Source organism: Lepidothrix coronata, unplaced genomic scaffold, assembly GCF_001604755.1.
Source record: "Lepidothrix coronata isolate B3197 unplaced genomic scaffold, Lepidothrix_coronata-1.0 Scaffold54, whole genome shotgun sequence".
Taxonomy (NCBI): Eukaryota; Metazoa; Chordata; class Aves; order Passeriformes; family Pipridae; genus Lepidothrix; species Lepidothrix coronata.
The window spans coordinates 1,535,522-1,563,518 of NW_016690234.1; the positions used below are offsets into that span (position 1 = coordinate 1,535,522).

The following is a 27,997-nucleotide window of genomic DNA, read 5'->3' on the forward strand; positions in this document are numbered from 1 at the left end:
GCCGTCCAGCCCTCAGCAGGCACTTCCGGCCGCCCCTCAGCCGCGGTCCCGGTGGTGCCGCTACGGCTCGTCTCGGGCCCGTCCCGCCCGTGAGGGCTCTGGGGAGCGGCACCCGCCGACATGACGCTGCTGCTGCGACTGGGGCTGCTCCGCGGCCGCTGTAGCTGTTGGAGGCCGCCCGCCGCCGCCTGGGCCCGGCCCCGCGGCGGTACCCTCGGCGGGGGACACGGCCTGCAGGTAACGGGGCCTCACCGAGCACCGGGGGAGGAGGAGAACGGGACAGGAGGGACGTTTGGCTGTTCGGGAGGGTCCTCAGGTTGTGCCATCACGAAGGTTGTTGTGTCAGCGCTGTTGGGCAGCGACTTGGGAAACACCGTGGGAACAATGGAATGGTTTGGGTTGGAAGGGACTTTAAAGCCCGTCTCATTCCACCCCCTGCCATGGGCAGGGACACCTTCCACTAGACCAGGTTGCTCCAAACCCCATCCAGCCTGGCCTTGAACATTTCCAGGGGTAGGGCAGCCACAGCTTCTCTGGGCAACCTGTGCCAGGGCCTCCTCATCCTCACAGCCAAGAATTCCTTCCCAACATCTGATCTAACCCTGCCCTCTGGCAACGGGAAGCCATTCCTCCTTGTCCTGTCACTCCAGGTCCTTGTCCAGAGTCCCTCTCCAGCTCTCCTGGAGCCCCTTTCGGCACTGGAAGGGGCTCTAAGGTCTCCTCAGAGCCTTCTCTTCTCCAGGTGAACACCCCCAGCTCCATCCCCTGATCATCTAACAATATGGAGGGAAAACAATGTGGGATGTTGTTTCATGCCAGGTTTTTCTGGCATCAATTTAAATCTTAAGCTGTTCTGTTCTAGAGAGCATCAATCCCAAGGTTGCCATCTTGCCCCAGCACAAGCTGGAAAAAAAGGGAAAAAACTGGTGAAGGGTTTCAGCCTGGTGTAGGAATTGGAACCTCTGCAGTGGAGGGGAAACAGGGAATCACATCAGAGAAGGGCCAGACTTTTATTCAGTGAGAGAATTAGTAAATATTAGTTCAAATGTTCTTGAAGTTGCCTTTAAATGTGAATATTCACTGCAGGATTCCTGTTGAGTTTCCTGCAGAGATACAGGAGGGTTAGAAATCCTTAAAATTTCCTTTTAAAAGTCCTTTTTTCCTTAAAAAACTTCCTCCTAACTTAGGGAAACTTAACGTTTTAAGAACTGATTTCCAACATACCTTTAGAATGAAAAACAGAGATACAGGAAGACTAAATATTAAGTGTTTTGAGTATGTGTTTCTGTTTATACCTGTGCTTTCTTTAAACTGGGTTATAAACAACATCTCCAAAGTCATGTGGGGAGTGCACAGAACAACCAGGAGTCACATCCAGGGCTCCCAGCTGCTCTCCTGACACTCACCCACAACATTCTCGTGCTTAGGAATGTGAGTCTCAGGGAATACCGAGGTTGAGCCCTCACAGCACTGTGCCAATGGTTGTGTTGTTTTCCTTTCTCTCCTCCCTCAGACTCTCTTGGCACAAACACTTTCCCCCCCACGTCAAGGTCTTGGTGGAGTCTTGATGAAACAGCACTTAATCCGAGATCCAGTCAGACTTTGGAATCTCCTGGGTGAGTCCTGAGGAGGAGGAAGGGAAAAGGTCTGATTTGATAAGAGAACTGACCTTTCCTAACCTTCTCTCTGCCTTCCCAAAACTGCAGCAGAGCTGTTCTGTTCGTGGCTGTGGGAACTGGGGGTTTTTGCAGGGATTTAGGGTTTGGTTTGGTGACAGGGATGAACAGTCCTTCCCACAGGGAGCTCAGGGGATTAAGGAAGCACCGGAGTCGTTAGACCTACAGCTAACTTTAAATCTGTATATTTTAAATTACAGAATCTTTCTCTTCCTCATCAGCAAAGCCCCAGACAAAAACATCTTCACTTTTGTCTGAAATCCCATTGGATGGCCTTGCTGGAAACCTTGGAGTCATGGAATGGTTTGGGTTGGAAAGGACCTTAAACATTATATTCCAAACCCACTGCCATAGGCAGGAACACCTTCCACTAGACCAGGTTGCTCCAAGCCCTGTCCACACTGGCCTCAGACACTTCCAGGGATGGGGCAGCCACAGCATTTCCTGAGCAACCTGATTTAACTCCAGTACCTGTTTTTCCTTTAATGAACATTTCTAGTCCCTGGTGTGGGACTGTTCCTATCTTCCCATTCCAGTGTTAGCCATGGTTCTGCCTTGGGAATTGTGTCCATTTTTCAGCACTAAAGCAATTTCTCCAAATTATTTGTGCCATGCCATTAAAACAATCTCTGACCAAAAAGATGTTGTTTGTATTGTAAAAAATATATACATTCTATAAGGGAACAGAAGGAGTCCCCCTCAAGTGAGGCTGTCCTGGCTCCTTGGCACACGAAGTTCTTTGCCTGGGGGAATGTGGAGCTTTGCCTCCTCTGCCTTTGGAGCTCACATGGATTTCTGCCATCCTCAGTCACCTTCTCACTGCCCTTAGCAGTAACCACTGACCTCTGCTTGCCTGCAGGTAGCACCTACTGGTTTACTACTTCCAACTCTTGGAGGAGTAGCCAGAAGGATGGAGGATCCAAGAAGAAATCTCCACAAGAGGAGGACGGTATGTGTGTGCCAAAAAGAGATTTACTGAACCAAACTCTGTGTGTGTGAGGGGAAGGGGCAGACAGGGAGGGAGATCCACCTTCCTGCTCCTGCCTCTGGGTAGTTCCCTGTACCTGTAACTCACCGCTTGTACAATCTGTGGCTAAGAGCAAGTTTGAAGGAGTATTTTAGCATAGATGATGGTCTGTAAGATTTAAATCAGATCATAGAAATTATAGAATCCTGGAATGGTTTGGGTGGGAAGGGACCTTAAAGCTCATCCAGTTCCAAACCCTGCTATGGCTCCAGACCTTTGTACTGTGAGTTGGGAGGCACTTAATGTCATGCTTAAGTGACACAGGTTGTAATAGAATTTCATAATTTATTTTATAAACCTTTCCCTGGGTATCATCACGTGATGTGAGCAGTTGCCTTTTCCTTTGTTGTGCTTAATAGTCAAATCCTCTTGGACTTTTTACTTTTTAAGTGAGAGGTCAGTTGCTGCTGGTGACAGCCTGGCTGGTGTCACTACAGTGTCCTTAAGGCCACAGCAGTGGCTTTTCCTGCTTGATCATTTAACTGGGATGAAGTCTGCAGTGAGATGTGAGTGCAGGTATCATGGAGTCCTTGGGAAGGAAGTTGGAGTTTGTTGCCCTTGGTGTACAAGGCCACAGAATGACTGAGCACAGCCTCTGGAGGTGTTGTAGCTGTTAAAATCAGTAAACAGCAACGCTCCATGTTCAGTGGCCTCTTTTCTCCTGTGATTAATGGATAGCCTGGCTTTGGGAGCAGGAATGCTGCCCCGTGTCTCCAGGGGAACACTTGTCTCTGCAATAATTATTAAAAAGAACTCTTCAAACTGTCACCACAGCGCTTGCAAAGATTTTAATCAGAGAGTTCAGATTTGGGGTTAATGGCAAATCATTGCTTGGTGGAGGCTCATGGAGACTCAAAAGCTGGAAGTATTCCCACAGCTGTTGCCTGCAAGTGTCACATCCAGTCGCTGGGACTCATTTTCTAAATACTGTGGGGCGGCTTGTGGTACAGTGTGGATGTTGTGCTGTACAGACAGTCACACTTTACCTCAGCTGAGAAAGATTGATATTGTCCTTAATTAAATGCAGAGTTGAGGAAATCTTGGTGTTGCCTTCCAGCTTTCTAGAAATGGAATTTTCCCCTGAAATTACTCAGCTGCAGGTTAAAGGTCCTAGACAACTCTAATTCCTAGAAATAAGGGAAGTTGTGTCAGGATGTCTAATGGGCAGCTCTCCCCCTGGGGTGATGTTTTTGTGATTACACCCCCAGTTGTGTGTGTTTAGGGCAGGTTATGGGCCTCCACTTGGTCTGAAATGTAATACAGAAAAGTGCTTTAGCAGGAGTTGACTCTGACACCTCCAAGGAACTTGCACAGCCATAGATGGACTTTTCCTGTCAGAAGTCACTTTTCTGCAGTAGTTTCTTTTCTCTGTAGAATCTTTTTATTTAGAACTTGCTGAGCTTTTCAGGATGTTGCCCAGACTATTCCTCTATCATTCATAGATATAGATACATATACATATCTATATATATAAAAATTTTCTTTAATAAGACTGTCAAGGATATGTCATCCTGCAGCTTTGGGATGAATTCCTTAGTCCTAACAAAGCTGGATCCAGCAGATAACACAGAGTGAGGGGATGGCAGTGGAGAACAAAGGGGGTGGGCTGGACACGGTGTCTGAGCTTGTCTCGGCCTTCTGAAATGATGATTTCTCTGCCAAGCTGCTTTGTGTCTATTTAGGAACAGGCCTTTCCTTTCCAGCATGGAGCAGAGCTGGGAACCAGTGAAAAATGATGCTGTGCCTCTGAAGGACAGAGGACTTTTTTTAGCAGCTGCCTGGGTCATATGTTTGTCCCTGGGTTTTGTTGCCGCGTGCGTAGGGTCTAATTGGTGGCCGGTGATAAATGCTGGTGTCAGGACACTGGTTACGAATTTGCAAATAAATCGAATCTGGGCTGCAGCACTGGTGCATTAGAGCCCAGTGGCACAGAATTAATTTATTTCTGGGTGTAGAAGGGTATTTATGTGTGCCGTGGTGGTAGTGCTGTTAAATTGTATATCAAGAGCAAGTACTAAATTATATATTGAGAACACTCACGTGACTGGAAAGAGGAGGAGATATTTGTTGTCATCTGAACAACTCAAACACTGACCAGCAGTGACATTGAACTGAGCTGTGGCAGTCCTTTACAGCCCGTAGAATTGTAAATTTGCCTGTGCAGTGCAGAAAAAAAAAAATGTTAGGAGACTGGAGAAAAGGTTTGGTGGCAAATAATTGAAGTAAAACATCCCTTTTCCTTGTGTCATTGCTTCAGTGTGGCACTAGTACAGTAAAGGCAGGGAAAGCATATCCAGTATGGGAATTTCTCTTGGGTGCAGATCCTTAATGTGGGCAAGTTATCAACCCCTTTGGAACATGAGATGAGTTGTATAACATGGAGGAAAATCTGGGCAATTTGGTTAACAGGCAGATGGATTTGCAGTGTATTTGTGTCCTGTGCTACCTCACATTCTTTGCAATTGCAGGTATTTCCTGAGGTAGGGGCAGTGGTGTTGGTGTCACGGTGCTGGTGCCAGCAGGTCATTGAATTGTGCTGTGGGATTTACCAGTGACACTGGGTTTACTCCTAATATTTCCCATTGGATACGTTGGCAACAGCCTGAGGACTGGGTGGTGTGGACCCATGTTATATAAAGTGGGTTATAACCATTCTGGAGTTTGATTTCTAACAACAGGAGTCCCCTGGCTTTATTCCACCCCCGTCCATATGGGGCCAGGCAAGGGAGAGTCTCTAGTTTTGAACTGGAATGATATTTGGTGGGATTTTAGTGGGTTTGGTGCACTAGGACCATGTGAAGCCCAGTCCTGCAGGAGAAACCAAACATGCAACACAAAACCCCTGACAGGTTCCACTGCGTTAATCTTTGTCGTTTAATTATCTCTTCTTTGGATCAGAAAGCTTCACAATTACATGTCTATCTTTTTTCCTCTGGATCTTTCTTCTTAAGAGGAGGAGAAACGCAGGAGAAGGGAAAATCAGATGCACCTGGAACGTCTGCGGGCACTGCTCGTCCTCACCTTCATCGTGCTGATGCTTCGGTTCCTGGTCAGCGAGAACAGGGAAGGCACCAACATCTCCTGGAACTACTTTGTGAATGAGATGTTGGCCAAGGGGGAGGTGCAGAGGATCGAGGTGGTGCCAGAGAGTGACATCGTAGAGATCTACCTGCACCCAGGAGGAACTCCCCATGGACAAGTTGTGAGTGACTTTGTACACAAATTTGCTCTTCTCTGATATTTTCTTTCTTGTATTTGAAGTTCTGGGGACTTCTATTACTCATATCAACCTGGAAATTAGGACTTTTAGTTCAAATTGTAAAAATAATCAGCAATGGTCTGGGAAAAAAATATTTTGTATGTCTAAAAAGCTGGAAAATTCAATAGTTTTTTCAGTCAGATATAGGAGAACATGTCCAGGAGATTGTAAACTCTTATTACTGGATCTTCTTTTGAAAGTTTTCTCCTATTTGGATTTTAGTTTTGAGTGTTCTGTCAAACTCCATCAGCCTTCCTTCCTAAACCTTCCAAAATGGAAACAAAGCAAAGTTTGATCCTGTGTTTACATCCAGGAGTTACCACTAAGAATTGTTACAAACTGGCTTGAGACATTAAAATACTGAAATGGAATCCTGGAATCACAGAATGGTTTGGGTCGGAAAGGACGTTAAAGATCATCCAGTTCCACCCCCTGCCATGGTGAGGGAACCAGAACAGGGAACTGGTTTTGGATACATCTTATTTCTTTGCATCTCCTTGTTTATAAAGAGCTGAGGCTTAGTTCCTGACTTTTATGCTTTCATAAGGTGCTGGAAAGACCAGAGGGTTCCTAAATTCATTTGGAGTCCTCTGCTCATGAGTTCATAGGTGCAGGATCAAAGGGTGTAACATAAAGATAATTTTTCCCTGACCTGTCAATGCTGTGCACCTCTGCTCCTTGCTTATGTATTTATACCTAATCAATAGTACTGACCTGCTGCTCTGGCCTGCCTGTCCCCAGAACGTGACCCTGCTGTACACCATGCGTGTGGCAAACATCGACAAATTCGAGGAGAAGCTGAGAGCTGTGGAGGATGAGCTGAATATTGATGAGAGAGAGAGAATCCCCATTTCCTACAAACACCCTGGCTTTTATGGAAAGTATGACATAAATTTGTCCTTACTGTTGATCCTGTGTTGGTGACGACATCCCTCGCTTGGAGGGGAAAGTCACTTTCAGCTTAATGTTATGTAAATATAGAGCAAAAATGTGGGCTCGGATTTGGAGCATTTAATGAATATTTCTGAAAGATAAGGTGCTCTAGATGTACCTTAATGTTTCCAAAATGAGGGTCCCAGGAAAGTGTCTGGATTTGCAGGATGCAGCAGACAAAATATTTTGGGTTAGAGTCACCAAGCATTCTTGCCCAGCTGAGCACTTTTTGTCCTTATAATCAATTATTCAAGTACAGAGTGTGATTAAAAAATCCTGACACAAGTGATGTTACATCTTGGTCTGTGCAGAAGGCTAGGGGTGCACTGAAATGCTTCCAGGGAGGCCTGTGGTGGTTCAGGCTGTAAAATTAAACAGTTTTGGCCTGTTTGTCCCAGAGCTGCAGGTCTGACCACAACCTACTCTGGTGCCACGTGCTGGGTGGAGCAGCTTTGGTGCCAGCACACCAAACCTCAGTGAGAGGAGCACTTCTGCTAAACTTACAGCCCTTCCTGCTGCCCAAATGAAGAGCCTTTGCTTTCAAAAAAATGCTCAATACTTTTAATTCTGAAATAAACTGTTAGGAGCAAGAAGAGTGAATAGCAGATCTCACCTGCTGAAGTGGCCTGGTCACCTGCTTCTGCACCAGGCAGAGTGTGTCACATGCTGTTAGTAGCTCAGAGGATTTGGACGTGGTGATTTTCCCTCTGGAGGTGGCCAGTGTGTGTAATTCCTCCTCCCAGGCATCTTGCCAAAGTGTGAAACAATGTCATGTTTGTGTGTGAGTGGATACCTGGGCTGGATTTTGTCTGGTACTTGTCCTCTGATCAACATTTGCACATTTTTAATATATAGTTTATATGACAATAAGCGTTTTTAATTGATCGTGCAGTACAAGCCCTTTAGTTCAAACTCAGAACTTGCTAATTTTTCCAGACTTGTGTGTAGCAGGAAGAGAGGACTGAACAGACAATCAGCCGCCAACACAAGCTGTTTCCCTGCCCCTCAAAAGAGATTTTAAAAAAAATTTTTAGGGGTTGTGATGAGGTGTGAAGTCTCTCAGGAGACCTGATGAATGTCTGGAGTTTGAATGTGTGAGGTGCAGAGCCCTTGGACTCAGCTCACTCTGCAGTGTGGGTGCTCAGGGTGTTTCAGAATTAATCCTGTTTGCAGAGCAGACAAACTGAAGGTGACTTTCAGGTTTCAGTGTTACCTTTGGATTTCTCACTGAGCAAAACCAAATGCAGCTGGGTATAGAGCTCATTCTGGTCCCTTGCTTCAGTAAATCGTCCCTCTGTGAGAGGCGGAACACGCGTTCCTGGTGTAAAGATAAGGCACAGAAGTCTGGAGAGGGTGGATGATTTCACAGGCATGTGGAGCAGAACAGGGGCCCACCAGTTTCAACCTGTCATCTGACATGGGATCATTTTTCGTGCTCTTGAGGCATCCTTTGTTTAGAGCTCAAAAAGTATTTATCCTCAACATGTTTGTCCTGTAACTGTGTTAGACTGGAGTGTCATCTCTGCTCCTCATCTCCCTCCTAGTGCAATGGGTATTCCAAAGGATCCGGAAAATTGACAGTGTTGGTGCTGGAGCAATTCTTTGTGCCGTAAAGGATTCCTGAGAGATTTGACCAGGGAGGACAGGGCAGGCTCTTAATGGGAGACCAAGCCTGGAATTTCTGCCAGTGTGGGATTAAGTGAGTTGGAATCTCCCTAGTGTTACCAGACACAGGTCAGCAAGCTCCCTTTGGATGCACTGCCAGCCCCGCTGGATTCTGCTCTGGGTGTGACCTGACCGCCTGAAGGTGCTGTTTGTTTTAGAAGTAGAAATGCCTCTGAAGGGGATGGTGAGGGTGAATTCCTTCCACAGCTGTAGGCAGTGTTTGCCAGTGTCCTCTGCTTAACTTCTCAGGTTATGTAATAGTTGGGGTATGGGGTTTTGTATATCTGTGTAAAAGCCTGTAAAAGTTCCATTTTCTTAGTTGTGTCTGCTCATAGCCTAAATGGCAGAACATTTAAACACTGAAAATAGCCATGTTGGGGAATATTGACCAGGTTGTGTCTGAATACTTCAGTTTGTACCTGTCTTTGTCCTTCTAGTGATGTCCTTTCCCTGATAGTGACATTGGTGGCCGTGTCCATGCTGTGGAGCATCTTCCGCCTCTTCAGGGTGGCGAGTCGGGCCGGAGGGTTCAACGCCTTCGTGAGTAGCCTGGATTTTGAGGATGTTGTTTTGCAGCCTGCGTGTAGTCCTGGCTTCTGCTGGGCTATCTCCTCCCCTTTTTCCCAGCAAAGTCAGTGCAGGATAAGGATGAACTGGTGCCCAGGACTCTCCAGTCTTGCCACATCTTGCATCCTGTGCTGATCATCTCCCTGGCTGGTACTTTAACTGGCCTTAGCCGAGATCCGTTCCCTTCCCAAAGGCAGGAAGGGCTGAGCTCAGGGAATTTCAGTCCAGTTTGCTGTTTTCAAAGCTTGCTAATGAGCTGCAGCTGCAGATGGTGTTTTTCACTGGGCCCTGCCAACATGCCTCCCATACAGCCAGAAGTAGGAATTGCTGCTTTCTGCAAAATGAGTTCTCAATTTATAAAATATGTTCAGATTCTGGAGTTCATTATGTGTTGGCCTGTTCCGTTCCTGCCGCATGTCTCGCTTGCAACATCAGGCAAACCTCCTCCTCCCCTCTCCCACTCTGGCCTGGATCAGCTGATGAAAGTGCAGGAGTCAGCCCAGGGTGCTCTGCCACTGACCACAGGGACTGGGGATGAAAACACAGTGAATTCAGCCCCTTGTTGGATTTCCCACTCAGTCTCCTCCGCAGTTCTCTTTGGCTTTGAAATCCTCTTTGAACAAAAGGATGCAGCTGCTCTCAGAAAGAGTATTTCAAAGAAGTGTTGAGTAATGAGGCCTTGAGGACTGGTTTGTGTCCTTGCCTAAGTGGGGACAGCCAGGCCCCAAGTTTAACTCTTTCTTTGGGTATTTCAGAGGCCTCAGAAGCCGTAAACTTTCTTGTGAAAGAAAAAGCCTGTTTTGGGTAGAACATGCTGAGCAGTTACGAGTAGGATGTTTAACTGAATTCTTGGTTTGACTCTCACTGTGGCTTCACATGCACCAGGGGACGGAAATGTGGTGGCTGTTCAGTTTGAGAACCTCTAGTTCTGGCCTGGGGTTTGTTCAGCAGAAACCAGCAGCAGCATCAGACAGCAGTGCAAAATGTCTGTTTCTATGCATTTGTAAGAAATTATTAGTAATTATTTACCATCAACACATATTCCTGAAAGCTCTATCTGTCCCATGTGGTATTAAGGATCAGAGCATTTAGAAATCAGGGAGAAGATCCTGAGTAAGGTTCTGGATGCATGTTTTTAAGAAGTATCCCTGCCTGGTCTACATGGAGTTTGAGCTGGATTGTGTTGGGACTATTACTGCGGATTTATTCTGTCACTTCCCAGCGTGGATAAATGAAGTTTGAGTCAACAATCCATCTGGGAAGTGTCTTCAGAGCAGAACTAGTGAAACACCAGTGCTTTGGTGGGCACTTCAGTGATGTTTTGTAGGGACAGCTCATACCTGGGCTGTGCTGGGCTGACTATCTCGCAAAACATAGCAAACAGCCTTTTTTTAGACTGTTGTCCAAGTTTTTTCAGTCCTTGTACTGCCTTCCACAGAACCAGCTGAAGATGGCTCGTTTCACCATTGTGGATGGGAAATCTGGAAAAGGGATTGGCTTCAAGGATGTAGCAGGAATGCATGAGGCAAAAATGGAAGTCAAGGAATTTGTGGACTATTTAAAGGTATATAAAAGTAGAACGAAATAAGTGTATTCTGGGATAGATGGCTGACCTGGGGAGGAGGAGGTGTTCCGCTCTTCATTCTTCGTGATTCTGGGCAGCCTCTCATGAAATAAGCTCTGTATTTCCAGTTCCCATGCAGATGGAGCTGCTCCCATTGGCAGCTCAGAGCTGCCCAGGCTGAAAACAGTCTCAGGAAGCTCTGGGAGGCCACACTGTGGTGCAGATGCAGTGGGAGCTGTGGGTCTGACCTGTTTTTTCTTTCCAGAATCCTGATCGCTACCTCCAGCTCGGGGCCAAGGTGCCCAAGGGCGCCCTGTTACTGGGTCCGCCGGGCTGTGGGAAGACACTGCTGGCCAAGGCTGTGGCTACGGAAGCCCAGGTGCCGTTTTTGGCCATGGCAGGCTCTGAGTTTGTGGAGGTGATTGGAGGTAAGGTGCTCTGAGGATCGAGGGGAGCTCACTTGCTCCGTTATGCAGTCGGAGCTCGCCGGCTTTGCTGACAGGTTTAGGTACAAGGTTTCTCTGTCCTTGCCCTGCCCTGCAGGTCTGGGGGCCGCGCGGGTGCGGAGCCTGTTCCGGGAGGCGCAGGCTCGCGCCCCCTGCATCGTCTACATCGACGAGATTGACGCCGTGGGCAAGAAGCGTTCCACCAATGTGTCTGGCTTTGCCAATGCTGAGGAGGAGCAGACCTTAAACCAGCTGCTGGTGGAAATGGATGGTCAGTGTTTCTCCCTGCCCCTATCTCCTCAGAGATCCAAGCTGTTGGCCTGTTTAGCTTTATCCTGCTTGAACGTGCTTGGCCTCTCCAGCAAGTGTTCTCTTGCTGAAGTCTGAACCAGTCTGAGCCCATGTACCCCATCACTAGTCTCTGGTTCTGAAGGCACTGGAGTATATCCTCTCCAGCTGTCCCTTTGGTAGGCAGGACTGCTACAGAGCTGGGGGTGCCTGAGAAAGTGACTGGGCTCAGGACAGATCAGGACAAACCAGAAGGGTTTGGGTGGGAAGGGATCGTAAAGCTCATCTCGTTCCACCCCCTGCCATAGGCCAGGACACCTTCCACTAGACCAGGTTGCTCAAAGTCCCATCCAACTTGGCCTTGAACACTTCCAGGGATGAGGAGTCCACAATCTCAGCCTCTGGGCAACAGATCTTGAAGTGTGTGCTGTGATCATGTTGTGGAGAAAACCCCCTTGAAATCTAGACATTTACACAGGCTTTTAAGGGTTTGGGGCTAAATCTAGTAAATTTTAAAACCCTGGAGTTTAGGTCCAGTTGGCCATTAATGTCATTGGATACTTGCTGTGTTCCATCTGAGACAGTTTAAAACCTGTCAGGGTTTAGAGTTCAGTCATCCCAGAGGGACATAGGTGATGGAATATATCCATTCTCCTGTCCTTTGCCGTATGTTTATGTTATCTGCCTGACCACAGGCTCCTTAAACTGAGAGAGAGAAGCTTTGCAAACTAGTCCTGGTTGATGCCACACTCATGTGTAGTTTCTGGCTGTTCTGCATCCGGGATTGGCCCTTTGCTGAAACACTTTTACACAAAGAATGATCTTTTGGCTCTGCTTAGTTCTAACTCTGAGCCTGCAGCACTGACCAACTGCAGTGTTTCTGTTGCTAAATCTTATTATTGCAGAGCAGGGTAAGGAATAACCCACCACCTGCATGTCCATCAGGGAGCGTTTGTTTCACCAGATCTGTGACTCATAACTTGACGGTCACATTGTCTCATCACACTCTTCATGTGAAAAATTAAAAGCAGTTGTGCTTCAGAAGCATCCCCAGACCTGAGTTACAACTGCTGGCTCTGTACTGAGTGTTTGCAGTGAAGTAGATGGTCTGGACAGCAAAGGCCAGTGGTGACACAGAACAGCAATCCTGGCTTGGGTGGGTCTTTCTCCCCTGACAGTTGTAGGATGAGCTGGCACCTGAATTAAAGGAAGCCTGCATGTCTGTTCAGGAATATGCAGTCAGTGCATTCCACATCTCTGTCCTAAAAATGAAAATGTCTGATTTCCATCAGTCTGTAAAAATTAGGTGTGGTTTCTGGAGTGTTTTCTTGGTGAGTCTCAATGCAGAAATGAGGGTACAGCTCCACTGGAAATTGAGTTTAGAAGGTAAATATTATCCTCAATGTGTGCTTTGTAGTCCCTTGTTTGCTCTGTGCTGCCTGGTTTATTTTTAAATTTATATTATCTCATTCTTTATTCATGTCTCACACAGATCATGTACTGAGTCTCTCATTTTGCTCAGTGCTTTATCAAACACACCCTGAAAAACCAGCCCAAGGAGTTGACACTGTCAAACAGGAGACAGCTGGCAAGGATGTCAGCCTGGTAGTGGGAACATGGGATCAGCAGGGATCCTGGCACGTGGCACTGAAGTGTTACCTAACGGAGCATGTCACCTAAAGCAACACTGAAGTGCCACATGCACCATGGCAAAACAGTTCTCAGGTTTATAGTGAATAAGGTTTTTAGGAAGGGAACATTTCTGTCCCAGCACAGATGGGAGGAGTGGTGAGTGTTTGCAAGGAAGCCTTGAGATGGAACATTGAGAGCCTTGGTTTAGCTGTGTTGAGCTTAAATTGAGGGTTGAAGGCAAAGCAGCACCATAGACCCGAGTTGGTTGTTAACTGGAGAAAAAAATCATGCACAAAAGCAGATTTGTGAGTCACCAGTGATTGTTGCATTTGTGTGATTGAATGAGATTCCTCAGAGGGAAGGAAGAGAGAGAAGAGGAGGGTCAGAGCTGTATGAAACCTTCTGTAAGGGGTGAGTGTGCAGGTTGGAGCTGGGTCATGCTGGTGTGCAGATTTCGGAGTAACCATAGTGCTCTTCCTTCATCAGCCCTGGGTTTCCTTCCCTCTGTCTTGCTCTGTGTTTGGGAAGCACCGGGAGTCTGGTGGGAGAAGAGGAGGCACTGGAGGGAGCCTCTCTACAAAAGCTGTTTGTAGGAGCGGAGTGACGCATGAGCTCCGGGCTCTGTCAGAGCAGGTGCCTGGTTTGAATAGTGAATCTCCCTCACAAATCGCAGACAAGCGGAAGAGGGATGTGACCCAAATCTCTGCTCTGTTCAGAATGCTTTGAGAGGAGCTTTGCCAGTCCTGGGCTGAGCTGGGGGGTGTGAATGAGATGCAGGACAGCTTTTGGTAGCAACTCTTCACCTGGAGCCCTCGAACAAGACCTGTCCCAAGCTGTGCCATATGCAGCCCTCGGGCTTCCCTTGGGAAGGGGCCCCTCCTGCTGCTCCTAGGTCATGTCCAAAGACTTTTGGACAAATGGCTGGAGGGTGACACAGTGCAACACTGCAAGTGAGGGGCCCACCAAACAGTGTGCTGGTCACTGTGGAGCACAGCACTTGGCAGCTCAAGTGGACCCTTTTCCCTTTCCCTTCTGAAATGGTTCATTTGTGACCCTGGCAGGAACTCTCTCTTCAGGCTGTGTTTTCAGAGCTGTTCCTCACTTTTTGATAGGATGAGGTGTTGTTTTTGTAGCCTGTTCCTTTGGCTGATCTTTGCCTGTGATGTTCCAGGTGATGTTGCATAGGGAACAGTGACATGAAGTGGAGGCTGTGGCTGTGGATTTCTTGGAGCAGTGTTTCTCACTGCTGGGATACAGGCTAGGGAACAAGTGGGGCAGAAGCTGATGTGAGGAGGATGCTCACAGTGCTTCTGGTTTTTAATTTGCTCTAATAGTCAGGCCTATTTTAAGAGAGTCTCCCCAGCTGCGAGGCAGATAATGCACTGTGCCATCTAATCCTGCTGTGGAATAAAGCCTGCCATTCCTAGATTGCCCATCAGGCTCTGCTTGTTTATCCCACTCTAGAGTGCAGTGAGATACACATCTCAGGGATGCTTGGCTTCATCCTCTCCAGCAGCTTGTTTAGGCAGGAACCTGCAGAGAGGGAGCACTGGGTCTGCTGCAGCACAGGCTGGCACAGCCAGTCCCCTGCCTCACCTGGAACCTGGGTCTGTGCTGAGCTCTCGCACGCTGACACATTTGGCAGCTCTTCTGGTGGAGCTGAGAGCTGAAAGCAGCCCAGCTTACATGCACCGAGCTGCCTCTCCACAGTGTGGGACTTGGCAGGGAGGGAAGCACATGGGACTGTCATGTCCTTTCCCTGGGAAGGCTGCTTGTGCCAGGGCTGGGGAATGTGCTAGAAGCAGGTGACTCATGCCCAGGGGCCTGCAGGCACCTGGTGGAATGTAATAAATAACAGTGTGGGGCAGTGATTCAACATGAGCTCTGGCTCCCCACCCAGCAGCACAATGCCTGCCCCTCTGCCCTCCTCCAGCTGCTTGTGCTCTGCCTTCCCAGGAAGCCCTGTCTGCCTTTGATGCCTCCACTGAGGCTGCTCTCAGGCAGCCTGTAAATCCTGATGCTCCCTTGTTTAAGGCCTGGAGGCAAAACTTGCTCTGACTGTGGCTTGACCAAATTCTGTGCTGATAATCACTGCAGAGCTCTTAGGTTGTGTTTTGTGTCTGTGGTGCAGGTTCTGCAGGGCTGGTCTGTGCAGTGCCCTGCACTGTGCCTGCAGAGGGTAAGAGATGAGTGAATTGGCAAAGATCATCTTGTGCTGTAACATGCTCCTTGTTGAGAGGCAAAGCCATATTTTCTCTGCATTAACCTGAGCGAGTAGAGGTCCCTCCCCTGGTGATCCTGGTGGCCTGTCTGTGACTGAAGACTGAAAGTAAATAAAAACTGAAAGGGCTTTCCGTGGGAAGGAAAAGCTGTTTCAGCTAGGATATGCTGCTTGTACAACCTGGAGCTAAAGGAGCAGGAAATGACTTAAGATGGGTGAGAAGGCGTCTGTGGACTTGTCAGAATAGAGAGATTCTGTTCTGGGTTCTAGTTGGGGCAGTTCCCAAATGTGACAAAAAGGGAAGGGAAATAGAACTTTTAAGCCAGGGTTCAGTAAGTAAATGAAAAGGGGATTTCAGAGTATCCCTGATGGCCAGAGACTGTCCTGGGTGACCTGGGTGGTTCGTTCCTGTCTTTGCTCTGAGCTGAAGGGGACATTCTTAGCCCCAGCTGCCCCAAAGGCTGCTCTGAACACCTGGCTTTGTGCTAAAGCTGTGCAAACTCTGCCTCTGGCCTGCCCAGCCCACTGTGTGCCTGCAGTGTAGTCTGAAGTGGGAAAAACCCTCCCCTCTGTTTTTCCTTGGCTTTGGCAGGGATGGGGACCACGGATCACGTCATAGTGCTGGCTTCCACCAACCGCGCCGATGTCCTGGACAATGCTCTGATGAGACCTGGGAGGCTGGACAGGCACATCTTCATTGACCTCCCAACACTCCAGGTATGTTCCACCTGCTGCCCTGTCCTTCCCCAAACGCTGATGACTGAGGTGTCCCGGTCCTTGCTGGTGACTCACAGGCCTGGCAAAGGCTGAGCTTGGAGGAGATGGAGATGTTGAGCTTCTCTTTGCCTTTATTCTTGTTTCTGTGCTCTAAGTCAAGGGTTTGTCATGCTAATGCAGTTGCCTGTTTCTCTGAAGTGACAGTTCACTGGTTTGGAGCATCTCTGCTCTGGTAGGGCTTGGCTTTGAATTCTTCTGTGACTTTCCCTTTGCCATGCAGATGCAGAACTGTGTTTGTGTCTTCTCTCCAGGAAATTGGGAAGCACCTAATTGGCAATTGGCTGTTGTGAGAGTTTAAATTGTCATGTGCCTTGAGCACCATTTGTTCTGTAGGTTTATGGCCCTCCCTATCCTTGTAAGGCTCCTCATTTTCCTTTAGGCAGCCTGTTAAGTGACTTTCTCCTTCTGAATGCTTTTTAAATCCATTTACTAGGAGTTTTCCATGTCCGCTATGTTGACATTTGTAGCAGAGTTCTGGGAATGGACTCAGCTGCAGTTAGGATCTGTGTGCTCTGCCAGCACAAGCTCTTCCTCTCCCATCTGTGCTTCACTGTCCTCTGCAGAGCTTTCAGTGAAAATACCTTAAATGCCTGATAGAGTCTGGCCCCCGGAAGGCTGAACTGTGCAGCTGCCCTGAAGGAGGAAGGGGAAAAACCCTGGCAACTGAGCCCATTGTTTGAGTCAGGATCTCCTGGACCAGCTGAATGAGTCACTTGGTGGCTGCTCGCCAGGCATCTCACCCCCACCTCCGTCTGGGAAATGGGTGCAGGCTGAGGAGCTGTGCATGGGGTGTGCAGTTTGTGGTTTGTACGGGAGCAGGTCGAGGCAGTCAGAGCTCCTTCCTGCAAGAGCTTTTATGGTGAGGGAAAAGTTGAGACAGATCAGAGTGAAAGTGTAGACGGGAGAGTGGCCCTGAGAGAGAAAGCAGTGACTCAGGCACAGCCTCCTGCATCTGCTGAGAATTTGAGAGCTGGGTGTTTATCAGGGCTTCTGGTGCACTGGAAGCTGCACGGACAGCCCTGCCCTCTGCTGGCACTGTCGCCGTCCCCCTGCCAGAGCCCTGCTCCCTGCCATGGACAGCGTGTTGGAAGTTGCTGTGCTGTGGTCCCCTGGCTGGGCTCAGAGATTGTGTGTTCTTTACAGGAGAGGAAGGAGATCTTTGAGCATCACCTGAAGGGCCTCAAGCTGATCCAGGACGGCAGTTTCTACTCGCAGCACCTGGCTGAGCTCACCCCAGGTTTCAGCGGTACGGCCTGTCCTCAGGAGTGCAGCTCCTGCTCCAGCTCTGCAGCTCAGGCTGCAGCTCCTGCAGGGTGTGGGTTTAACAGGGTGTTTTGGTCAAAAAGGGCTTTTTTCTCCATTTCTGTGGAAATAGTGGGAACCTGACCAACTCCCTTCTGAGCTCTGATGAGCAGTTGTTCATGACTATTTTCAGTCTTCTGAAATTTCTTGGACTAGCAAGGGTGTGGGGTGTAGGGAAAATGTGCTTTTATAATGCCCAGGTTCCTAATTCCTAAGGGGAGGATGCTCATGCTCCAGTCCAAGCTGTTGTTGAGGATGAGGTGTTGCACTTCAGGGGAGAAGGCTGTTAAGTTAATGGAACTGTAGAATATGCTGAGTTGGAAGGGACCCATCAGGACCATTGAGTCCAACTCCTGACCGTGCACAGGACACCCCAAAATCCCACCCGGTCCCTGAGAGCATTGTCCAAACACTCCTTGAACTCAGGCTTGGGGCTGTGACCACCACTACCCTGGGGAACTTTTTCAGTGCCTGACCACCCTTTGGCTGAAAACCTTTTCCTGATATCCAACCTTACCCTCCCCTGACTTGGCTTCATGCTTTTAAATTGATTTATGGTACCAGGAAAGCGATGGGAGGAATAAGTAGGAATTATTTTGCTGGTCAGAGTAGAAATTGGACAGCTCTGCCTGGCTCCTGCCTCAAGCCTGCTTCCAGGGTGTGTCCCTGGGAGCTTGAAACAGTGCTGAGCAAGAGGCTCCAGAGTTCCTGTTTATGTGGAGTTCCTGGAATATCCTTCCTGGGTTTTCCCTCTCATAGGCCCCAGCACTCTGTCTCTCTGTGACTTCTCTGAGCAGCCCCCCACCACCAAACCCACCCACACAAACTCGGAACAGATGTTCCTTCTCTTGGCTCCAAGGTTGAGCAGAGCAGCAGCCTGTGCCAGCCCACTGCCCACACCATCCCTGTCCCTGGGAGCCAGCCTTGGCCTCAGCCTGCTCCTGGATTGCTGAGCTCTGTGTGGTATCAGCATTCCTTGCCAAGGCAGTTGTATTGTTCAAATCCAACATAAACACCATGGACTAGGCTCTCTGTTCCCAAGGAACAAAAAGCACAGGCTGTTTGGCTTCCTTAGGTCTTTCTCCAGATTTGTTCTTGCCCATTCTGTCCTCTGAATTCTCTGTCACACACAAATCCAATGTAATTCCTGTAAACTCATGTCTGCAGGAGCTGACATAGCGAATATCTGTAACGAAGCTGCTCTTCACGCTGCCAGGGAAGGGCACAAATCCATCGACACCTCCAACTTTGAGTATGCTGTGGAGAGAGTCATTGCAGGTGAGAGATCCAGCCCTTTCCTAGAATCATGGAATGGTTTGGGTGGGAAGGGACCTTAGAGATCATTTTGTTCCACCCCCTGCCGTGAGCAGAGACACCTTCCACTAGCCCAGGTTGCCCCAAGCCCCGTCCAACCTGGCCTTGGACACTTCCAGGGATGCGGCAGCCACAGCTTCTCTGGGCAACCTGTGCCAGTGCAGCAGCATTTCTGTTGTTGCCTCTGGAGTCTGTTCCACTTGAGAGAAGGCTCAGGTGAGTAGGTTACATTCCAGAAAGACAGATGGGTCCTAACTGTGGTCTGGCCTGAAAGTCTTCAATGCCAGTCACAGAAAGTTCTCTGAAGAAGACCCCAAATGGATCCATCTTCCTGATTCTGTGGGAGCCTCAACCCATAGCTTAGGGAAAATGGCCAGTGACAAAATAATAAAGAGGGGAATTCAAATCTGTGTGGCTTTTTCATTTTGAAAGCTTGGGGATTTTTGTGGGTTAATTTTTTTAAAAAGAATAAAAGTGGCAGTATGTCTGGGCTTCTCTTGCTTTTCTGGACACCTGCTACATAAACATGAATAGCAAATAGGCTTTGCATCCTCAACAGCAAGAAATTAGAGATTTTTCTTTCTGGCCTCCAAGCCCAGGCTTTGATGAATTGGCAGAATAAACGGCAAGACAGTGGAGCACTGTTCTCCCTCTGAGAACATCCTGTGGCCTTTCTCTGCCACTTGTGCCATTGCCAGGAGAGGAACCTCTGGAGATTTCCCTGTAGCAGTGTATTGTAAGGAAGGGAAAAGAGTTCCCAGAACTCTTGACTTCACCTGAGGGATTTGAATGTGGTGGGTTTCGGGCTGAACTGCCCTGGAGCCAGGCTGTGGTTTTCATAAGCAGACACTGAACTGCTTCCAGGCTGCAATGTCGTTCCCGGGGCAGCTGGGCACACAGACTGCCATTCTGTGCTTTTCTAGTGGAGCATGTGGAACAGGATGTTTGTGCTGGGTCATTTATTTCCTGATCCTGGAATTGAGTCCTGAGCGTTTGCTTTATCAGAAAATGCCTCAAGAGTTCCTAGTTTTTTGAGAAATTCCTGAAAGTTTCACCTGTCTCTGAAAAAGAAAACCTTTGGAGTGCTTTGGGTAAAAACAGGAATCCCAGCCTGTACTCAGCAGCTCCCAGGAGTGGACAGTGAGACAACTGCAGTTGTAACACAGAAATTCTCATCAAGCCACAGCAAAGGTCATAGAATCACAGAATGGTTGGGGTTGGAAGGGATCTTAAAGCTCGTTTCATTCCACCCCCTGCCATGGGCAGGGACACCTTCCACTAGACCAGACTGCTTCAAGCCCTGTCCAACCTGGCCCTGAACACTTCCAGGGATGGGGCAGCCACAGCTTCTCTGGGCAACCTGTGCCAGGGCCTTACCACTCATTTTTCCCTAATATCCCATCTAAAACTCCTCTCACTGAGTTGGAAACCATTCCCCCTTGTCCTGACACCACTTTCTCTTGTAAAGATGTGCTTTACTTTCCCATCTGCAGGAGTGAAAGCATCAGACCTGTAGGGATTCACTTGGCTTTTCTTTCTGAATTCCAGCCTTGTCTTAGTTCCCCACACTTGGAAGATAAAGTAAAAAGCAAGGAAGGCCAGAGGGGATGGCAGCAGAAGGGATCCCTGGGATTCATGTGGTGGGGCATTGCAGGACATGGGCTTTGGCAGTTTTGAGCTGCCTGGCCTCACTCAGGCTCTGGGGTGTGTAAGAGGCCACAGAGTCTTTTTGTTGCTTAATCAGATTCTCTCATATTACCAGGACTGGCTATTTTTTGTAGACTGAGTCTAAAAGACCCCAAACAACCCCCCCAGGCTCCTCTATTAAGTGTACCCTTGCCATGTTGTAGGAATGCTGCTGGGTTTCACAATCTAGAGGGCATTTCAGTTCCTATAAAAGCTTTTCTTGAAAGAAAGAAAGAAGATATTACTGTGCTTTCCATTAGGAGCTTCTGGTTTTAATAACAGTGGGGTGGAATCAAAAGGAAACTTTGTAAGTCCAGAGGCCCTGTCAGCCTTAAAGCTTTGTGTTGCTGTAAGGGAGGAGCAAGAACTTCTCTCTGTGGTAGTTCCCATTGTGTTTTTAGTTTGGGAACAGAAAGCAGTTAGTCAGGTCTCCTGGGAGTGAGGGAAGGAACCTGCGGAGCACACAGAGGCTTTTAGGGCTTGGCATTAGAGGATGGAGCCTATTTTCTTGGAGAGGTTTGCATAAGGCCAGCGGAGATGCACCAGAGTTGCTTTCTGGGTGCTTTGTCTCATAAATGTGATAAGTACAGGCTTTCAGGGAACTTTCCTTACTGGAGATTACTTTATGTAGGAAAAGCAATAATCTTTGTAGGCACACTGTGTGCTGTTGTGAAGAACACGGTCTCTCCCAGTCCCTCCCTCAGTGGGCTGACGTGGGAATGCTTCCAGAATTTTTTAAGTGTGTGTATGTGTATATATATATATTTAGAGAGAGTATAGATGCATCTTTGTGTGGATAGAGCCATACAGGGCCATGCTCACACGCTGCTAAAGGCAGGGTAGGGACTGACTGCTGCAAATCAAGGCAGTAGCAATTAATCTGCTGTTCCATCGTGCCTTGCAGGGCACAGCAGCTTCCAGGGTCCCTGAGCAGTAATTTTACAAGATCTGCCATAGTAATTTTGCTGTTTCCTTGTTTAATAAAGCCCTTGACTTTGTTTAAAAATTCATGTTAATAGAATGTTGTTTTCCAAGACATGAAGCAAGCTTTGTACAATACTGCTCCTGACTGCTTGCCCTCCCCTCTGCTGCTCCAGGCTCTGTGTGGGGACACTGGCCTGGAAGTCCTGGGATCTTTCTGCATCCAACATTCTGAACTGTATGTTCTATACAGTACCTGACACACTGTGTGTTCTGTACTTATTTTTCCTATGTGCCAGAAGTTCTACTTCCATTCACCTTTCTTTTTTTAATCCTTTTTGGACTTGCTCTGCCAACTTGGAAAACAGACACTTTCAAAAATCACCTTTCTGGAGGAAGGATTAAGTGTGAGATATGGCTTCATTTGCTAGTTCTCAGGAGCCTGGGAATAAGCTCATACAGAGCGTGCCATGTGTAATCAGAGACATTTCCAGGCTCTGGGGAAGGATTTCTGTATCTACTGTTGGTCTTTTGCTGATTTGAACACTCTTAATGCACAATTTTCTCAACTGGGACTTCATATATATAATGCAACATTTCTCTTATATTCTGCCTAAGGGACTGAAGACAGCAAAATCGGTGTGAGACTCATTCTGGGTTTTGTTATTGGGGTTTTTTTGTGTTGTTTTGGGTTTTTTCCAAGAAAAAGAGTAAGCTGCCTTGTTGCAGATCTGTCCTTGGGAACAGGACCGAGCTTCGCGTTCTTGAGCTGTGATCGAATCAAATGTCAAATCATTTATCTAATGATTAAATCTGTTGTAAGGAGGAGAAGGGGGAAAATTTCTGCCAGTGTTTTCAAGCAATTCCAAGCATGGATTGCTTTCCACTTCCAAGCTTGTAATTAAAGGGGGTTTGCTGCCCCTCCCTCACCAAGTTCAGCACAAATTGTTCAGCCACAGGCTGCGTGAGCTTGTGCACTGAGCTGGACCAGGTTATGCCCCGCTGGTTACACCTGTTTCTGATACCTTATCAAATCGTGGTCTGTATCCTACAGGCACTGCCAAAAGAAGTAAGATCTTGTCACCAGAAGAGAGGAAGGTTGTGGCATTCCATGAATCCGGTCACGCGCTGGTTGGGTGGCTGCTGGAGCACACCGAGGCCGTCATGAAGGTACTTCCACTGCCGGGAGGGGTGTGATGAACTGGTCACTGGGATGGAAGGGAGTCCTGAGGGCTTCCACTGCCCCAGATTACTTTGTGGTACTTGTGTTTAATTCTGCTGTGTTACCCCAACAGTGATACTGCAGCAAAATAAATGGCAAATAGAGAATCACAGAATTAATTAATCCAGCACTGCCAAAGACCACCATTAAACCAGGAGAGCTTCCGGTTGCATATTAGGAATAATTTCTTCACTGGAAGAGTGGTTAAGCATTGGAACAGGCTCCCCAGGGAAGTGTTGGAGTCACCATCCCTGGAAGTGTTCAAAAACAATTGGGTGTGGCACTTCACACTGTGGTTTAGTGGGCTGGTGGGATTCACTTAAAGGTTGGAATTGAGGATCTTGGAGGGCTTTTCCAACCTTAATGATTCTGTGATTCTATAAACCATGTCCCTAGTTTTTGCTGTAGAGAAATCCAGTATTAGGCTCCACTGATGATAGTGCTGGTGCAAAGCTGATTAACCAGCTATAGGAGAAGCTTTGCAGTTAAAAATTAGAAGCAACTGTCTCCTGGTGCTGCTGCTCAGTCATGCACTTCCAGGCTGCTCCATATGTGATCCCTCACCCAGCACGTTTCAGCCAGCAAAGCTCCCATTGCAGGAATTGCTCTGGTACTGCTGGGGAGCTGTGTTTTTCAGACTGGGAGGTTCTCTGCCTGAAGCCCTTCTCTGCAGGGAAAGGCCTCTTTGGCACCCCGGGATGTGATCCATGCACATCTCCTCCAAAAGCCAGAACGCTGGGATGGGGTTGGGGAGTGGAATGACAAGGGTGACAGTTCTTTGGCTGACTACCAGCAGCACATTCACTCTGAATGACCCATTGTGTAAGCAGAACTGGTGTTAATTACTCTCACTTAATGGGTGGGGGAAATGGTTGTTATTTTTCTGAAGACTTTCTTTTTGCAGGTAGTCTCAGGGATTCTGGAGCAGAATCAATGAACTCTAACTTATACGCTCCAAAGGAACTCCTAAATCTCAGGATTTCTCTGGCTTCCTCTTAAGGATAATTTCCTTTGCATTTCTTAAGCAGAAAGTGTGTGCAGGCAGAGCCTTCAGTGCAGGAATCGTGACACACTGTTGGCCGTGTCCCTGTAGGCCAGCCTGTCCATAGCTATGGACAAACTTCCCTGGGAGTGTAGGGGCCCTCCCTGTGCTGTTGCAGTGGGGAGCTGTGTTGTTCTGTGAGCTGAGGGAGCTGCTCTGTGTCACAGGTGTCCATAGCCCCTCGGACAAATGCAGCGCTGGGGTTCGCACAGATCCTGCCCAGGGAGCAGTACCTGTTCACCAAGGAGCAGCTGATGGAGAGGATGTGTATGGCACTGGGGGGCAGAGTGGCTGAGGCCATCACCTTTAACAAGGTCACCACAGGTGAGGAACCGGAGCCTGGCAAGGGCAGGTGGAGGTCCAGGGTGCTCTGAGCACAGGACGAAGGTTTCCTGTGCTGGGAGGAAGAAATGCCAAATGGTGTATTTTGGTCCTTGGCAAACGCTGTGTGTGTGTCTGTCCTGCTCAGGAGCACAGGATGACCTGAAGAAGGTGACCAAGATCGCCTACTCCATGGTGAAGCAGTACGGGATGGTGCCCAGCATCGGGCAGCTCTCCTTCCCGGACCTGGAGAGTGCCCCTGGGATTGGCCGACGCCCCTTCAGCCAGGGCCTCCAGCAAATGATGGACCATGTAAGGCCACCCTGGGTTAAATGGTTCTTTTTGTTTTTTGCTTTCTGCAGTTCAGTGAAACAATGCAAGTGACTTACACCCAAACAATTTGCATTCTGCTGTAGGTTACTGAGTAGTGGATTTCAACAGGTGAGCACTTATTTGATGTGTGGCTGTGTGAGGGCTTTGCCTTGAGGCCTTAGGAACAGGCAGAATCCCACCTGGATGTGAGTTCAGCCCAGTAACTTGTGCTATGCAGTACTTAGATGGCAAGAAATCTGTGTGTTACAGTCTCAGCTGCACAGTATAAATGTCTGCAGTTCCTACATCAGATCTAACAAAAATGCCGATTGGACTGACTGCAAATCAGCCTGTTTTGACAGGAAATTGAGCCTCAATGCTGGGAAAAAAAACATTGTTTTCATTGAAAAATCAAAAAGCTGGAAACAAAAAAGCTCTTGTTTGAGGCACTGTGGTTGTGCTTCCCTGGGATTTGTGCTGAGCTGCACCTTTAGCTCCTGGGCAGCCTTAATCTGCATTTCCCATCAGCTACAACTGCCCTGAAGAGCTGTGCTAGGGCAGGACTCCTTGGGCCTTTTTCCAGTTTATCCATAGTTTTTGTGGATGGGAACCATGTTCTGGCTCAGTTTGCAAATTCCATCCCTCAGAGCTCTCCTTGTTTAGCCACACATAGTGTTTGTTGCCACCTACACCCCAAATCTCTCTTCTTGTTTCTTCCAGGAAGCCAAAGTCCTAGTGGCTCAGGCTTACAGGCGGACGGAAAAGCTCTTACTGGAGAACAGGGACAAGCTGCAAACAGTGAGTTGGATTGTGTGGGATTTTGTGTGTTGTTTTGGGTTTTTTCTACTGGTGGTTTTTGCTTTGCTGCTTTCTGTGCTCTGTAGCTCAGCTGTTGCAATGTCTCTCTCCTAGAAAGTCTCGTAGTGGGAGTGTTGGGAACAAGTGACTGTTTACTGTGGATCCCCCGGATTCATAGCAGGCACGGGGAGGAATGTGTGCCTTTCCCAGCACTGAGTAGCTGCCTCCTCACACCAGCTGGTGTTTGCAGGGTAGAGGAGGGGGAGTGCTTCATGCAAGTGATCAAAGCTGGAATTTATGTCCCTCACCTGCACTTCTCTGCTTGCCTCTTGGCAGTGGAATTTCCTGGAGAGCAGACAGTGACTGATTTTGGAAAGCCATGCCAGCAATTGGATGGACACTTTCTGGCTTTGGTGAAGGAATATGGGACCTGTCACCTTGGCTGATTTGGGGCTGGTTCCTGCTTTCTGGTGACTCCAGGCAGTTTTCACCTCCCTGACACCTGATAAAACCTCCTTGGTACATCCTCCTTGACACCTGATACACCAAGGAATCCTCATTGCAAAAGTAGAGCTTTGCCTCCTCCCCTTTGTATCCTGATAGTCCCTAACCAATCTCCCACCCTGGCACATCCCCACCCATGCCAGGAGCTGTGTGCCCATTGATTTGGGCTGAGCCACACTAGAGTCACAGCACCCTGTGTATCTCCTTAACCTCCCTTCAGAAATCCAGTCCATGACATCCAAAATGACCAGGATCAACTTAGTGTTGCATACTTTGCAAATCAAGCAATTATTTTCCTTAAATCTTCTTTTTAAACAAACGAGAATAACAACAACCCCTTCAGCTCCACAGTGTCAGGCCTCTGGTGATACAGAGACAGCTCGGTCCCCAGGCCAGTGCCCTGGCAGCTCTGGAGCAGGGATCCTCAGGGATGTCTCTGCAGGCTTCTCTGTCCTGCTGCTGCCATCTAACAGCAGCCAGATGTTTGCTGGAGGCTCAACTCAGAAAAACTTTTAAAGTGAAGCCAAAGTATCTCCAGAGTCAATGTTTCAGTTGCCAGAGCCTCCCGTCTGGTCAGCAGGATTGAGCAGTTCCATGCTGGACAAGCCACCTGCTGCTCCAGAGGGGTGGTGCTGCTGCCAGAGGGGCTGTAGAATTCCACTTCTTTGGAGAGGAACTCATGCTGACCCCCAGCCCATGGCTGCAGGAACAGGCAGCTCTTTGTTAGCACTGTGTGTGCAGGGAGGGCTGTGGGCCTGCCCGAGGTCTCACTGCTGCTGCTTTGGCTCCTGGGCAGGGCCACAGGTGCAGTGACAGTGGCAGGAGGGACACTTCTCTCATTGTTCCTGGAGCTCTCATTCCCATTCCCAAGAGCTTGCTTTGTTGCCTGCAGTCACGCTGTGCGTTCCTGGCCAAACACACTCTTGGGAACAGTGCCGGAGCCAGGAGAACTTTGTCCTGGCTCCAGTGGCTTTGGGGTCATCCCATCTAGGGGGGGACAGCTGGAGTCTGCTCCTGACTCCTGAAAGTCGGAGAGTTTCACCTTATTTGGAAAAAAAATAAAGCCTCTTAAGTTTTCAAGTTCTGTCATTTATCACGTGTCCTAACCCTATCAGTCCTGTCTCAGCAGAGAACTGATGAGAAAGCTGTCTGAAAATCTCCAATTCTGAAGAAATAATCAACTGTTTTTAAAATTACATTGTTCTCTCCACAATGCAGAACCATGTGGATCCTAGCAGAGAACTAGGAGCCACTGGATATGCCACTGACCCAAGGAAATGTACTTTCATAAAACCAATTTGCACCCCGTGCTCTGGGCAGGCATTGGGATCTGAGTTGAACTGGCAGAGCTCAGACCAGCTCAGACGGGCATTTTGGAGCCCCTGTTCCTCACAGTGCCTCATTTCTCCTTTCCAGCTGTCCAGTGCCCTCCTGGAGAAGGAAGTGATCAACTATGATGACATTGAGGCCCTGATCGGGCCCCCTCCCCACGGTCCCAAGAAGATGATCGCCCCTCAGAGCTGGCTGCAGGCAGAGAGGGACAAACAGGACACCAGGGAGGAGGAGACACCCCCCCAGCCACCACACTCTGAGGAGGAGGAGGAACCACGCCTGAGACCAGTGTGAAGCCCACTCCTATGTGGAATGGGAGGGTTCTTTGGAACACAGACCCTTTCCCTTCTCAGCTCCAGAGTCAAAGATGCTGACCAGGGAATTGCTGTGCTGCTGTTACCCCAAAATTAAGGGATGGCTACGTTTGCACCTTGCTTTATCCTGCAGGAATGAGAACTCCTCAGGAGTTCGGAATTGATTCCCAGCAGGGTGGTGGTGATTAGGAGTTGGGTAAGTCTGATCTGCTGTGAAGGTTTCTGGTACACAGGAGCAGGGTACATGTGCTTAGGGATGAAAGATCCTATGTAAGCCAGCTCTGGCTGTGCTGTGTGCCATGGCAGGAGGGCAGGGCTGTGCCCTGGGTGCCAGCCTGGGGAAACTGAGCTGAGCTGAGCAGCTCTTGTGTAATCTTTGAGCATCTTTGCTGTGAACACAACACAGTAACAGCCTTGGCTGGAATAAACTGCCCACAATGTGCCTCCGTGTGTGTAGAATGTGTCAGGCTGGGGGGATGTTCTGGCACATATGAAGCTCATTAGAGCTGTGGAGTTGTACAGAACAAGGGCCTCCTTCTCCCTGTTCAATAATTTATATCCAGTTTTTATACCAAGTGTTTCCTAAGCAGAGATTAAGGAAAATCTGTGTGCAGAGCTCAGTAGTGGGACATGAGAAACCAGCAGTGCAGAGAGTGATTCCAAGTACATGTGGGAAAACTGTTTTGAACTGCTGGTTCAGAGCTGGAGAGGTGCTCTTGGAAATCCAGCAAAAGCAGGTGTGTACATGTGTTGGGAATCCTCAGGAAAAGCTGCTCCGTCCTTGTGGCTCTTGCAAAACAGGCCCTGCTGACAGGGCTGTCTGGTGTTCATCAGGGAAAGCATTAAAGTGATTGTTGCTGCCTGGAGTGCCCTG

At 48.5% G+C, this 27,997-nt stretch overlaps 1 protein-coding gene across 1 annotated transcript; it reads left to right on the top strand.

Annotated features, from left to right (window-relative positions):
* Positions 1–15: 15 nt before the first annotated feature.
* SPG7 (SPG7, paraplegin matrix AAA peptidase subunit) lies at positions 16–27,989 on the top strand. Its single transcript, XM_017816217.1, has 17 exons — positions 16–237; positions 1,514–1,616; positions 2,536–2,625; positions 5,655–5,905; positions 6,704–6,843; positions 8,998–9,100; positions 10,566–10,691; positions 10,957–11,119; positions 11,235–11,408; positions 15,871–15,995; positions 17,199–17,301; positions 18,525–18,635; positions 22,333–22,448; positions 23,710–23,866; positions 24,012–24,175; positions 24,896–24,973; positions 26,894–27,989. Exons 1-17 carry the CDS (start codon positions 121–123, stop codon positions 27,101–27,103), a joined length of 2,331 nt encoding a protein of 776 aa, XP_017671706.1. The 5' UTR covers positions 16–120; the 3' UTR covers positions 27,104–27,989.
* The last annotated feature ends 8 nt before the right edge of the window (positions 27,990–27,997 follow it).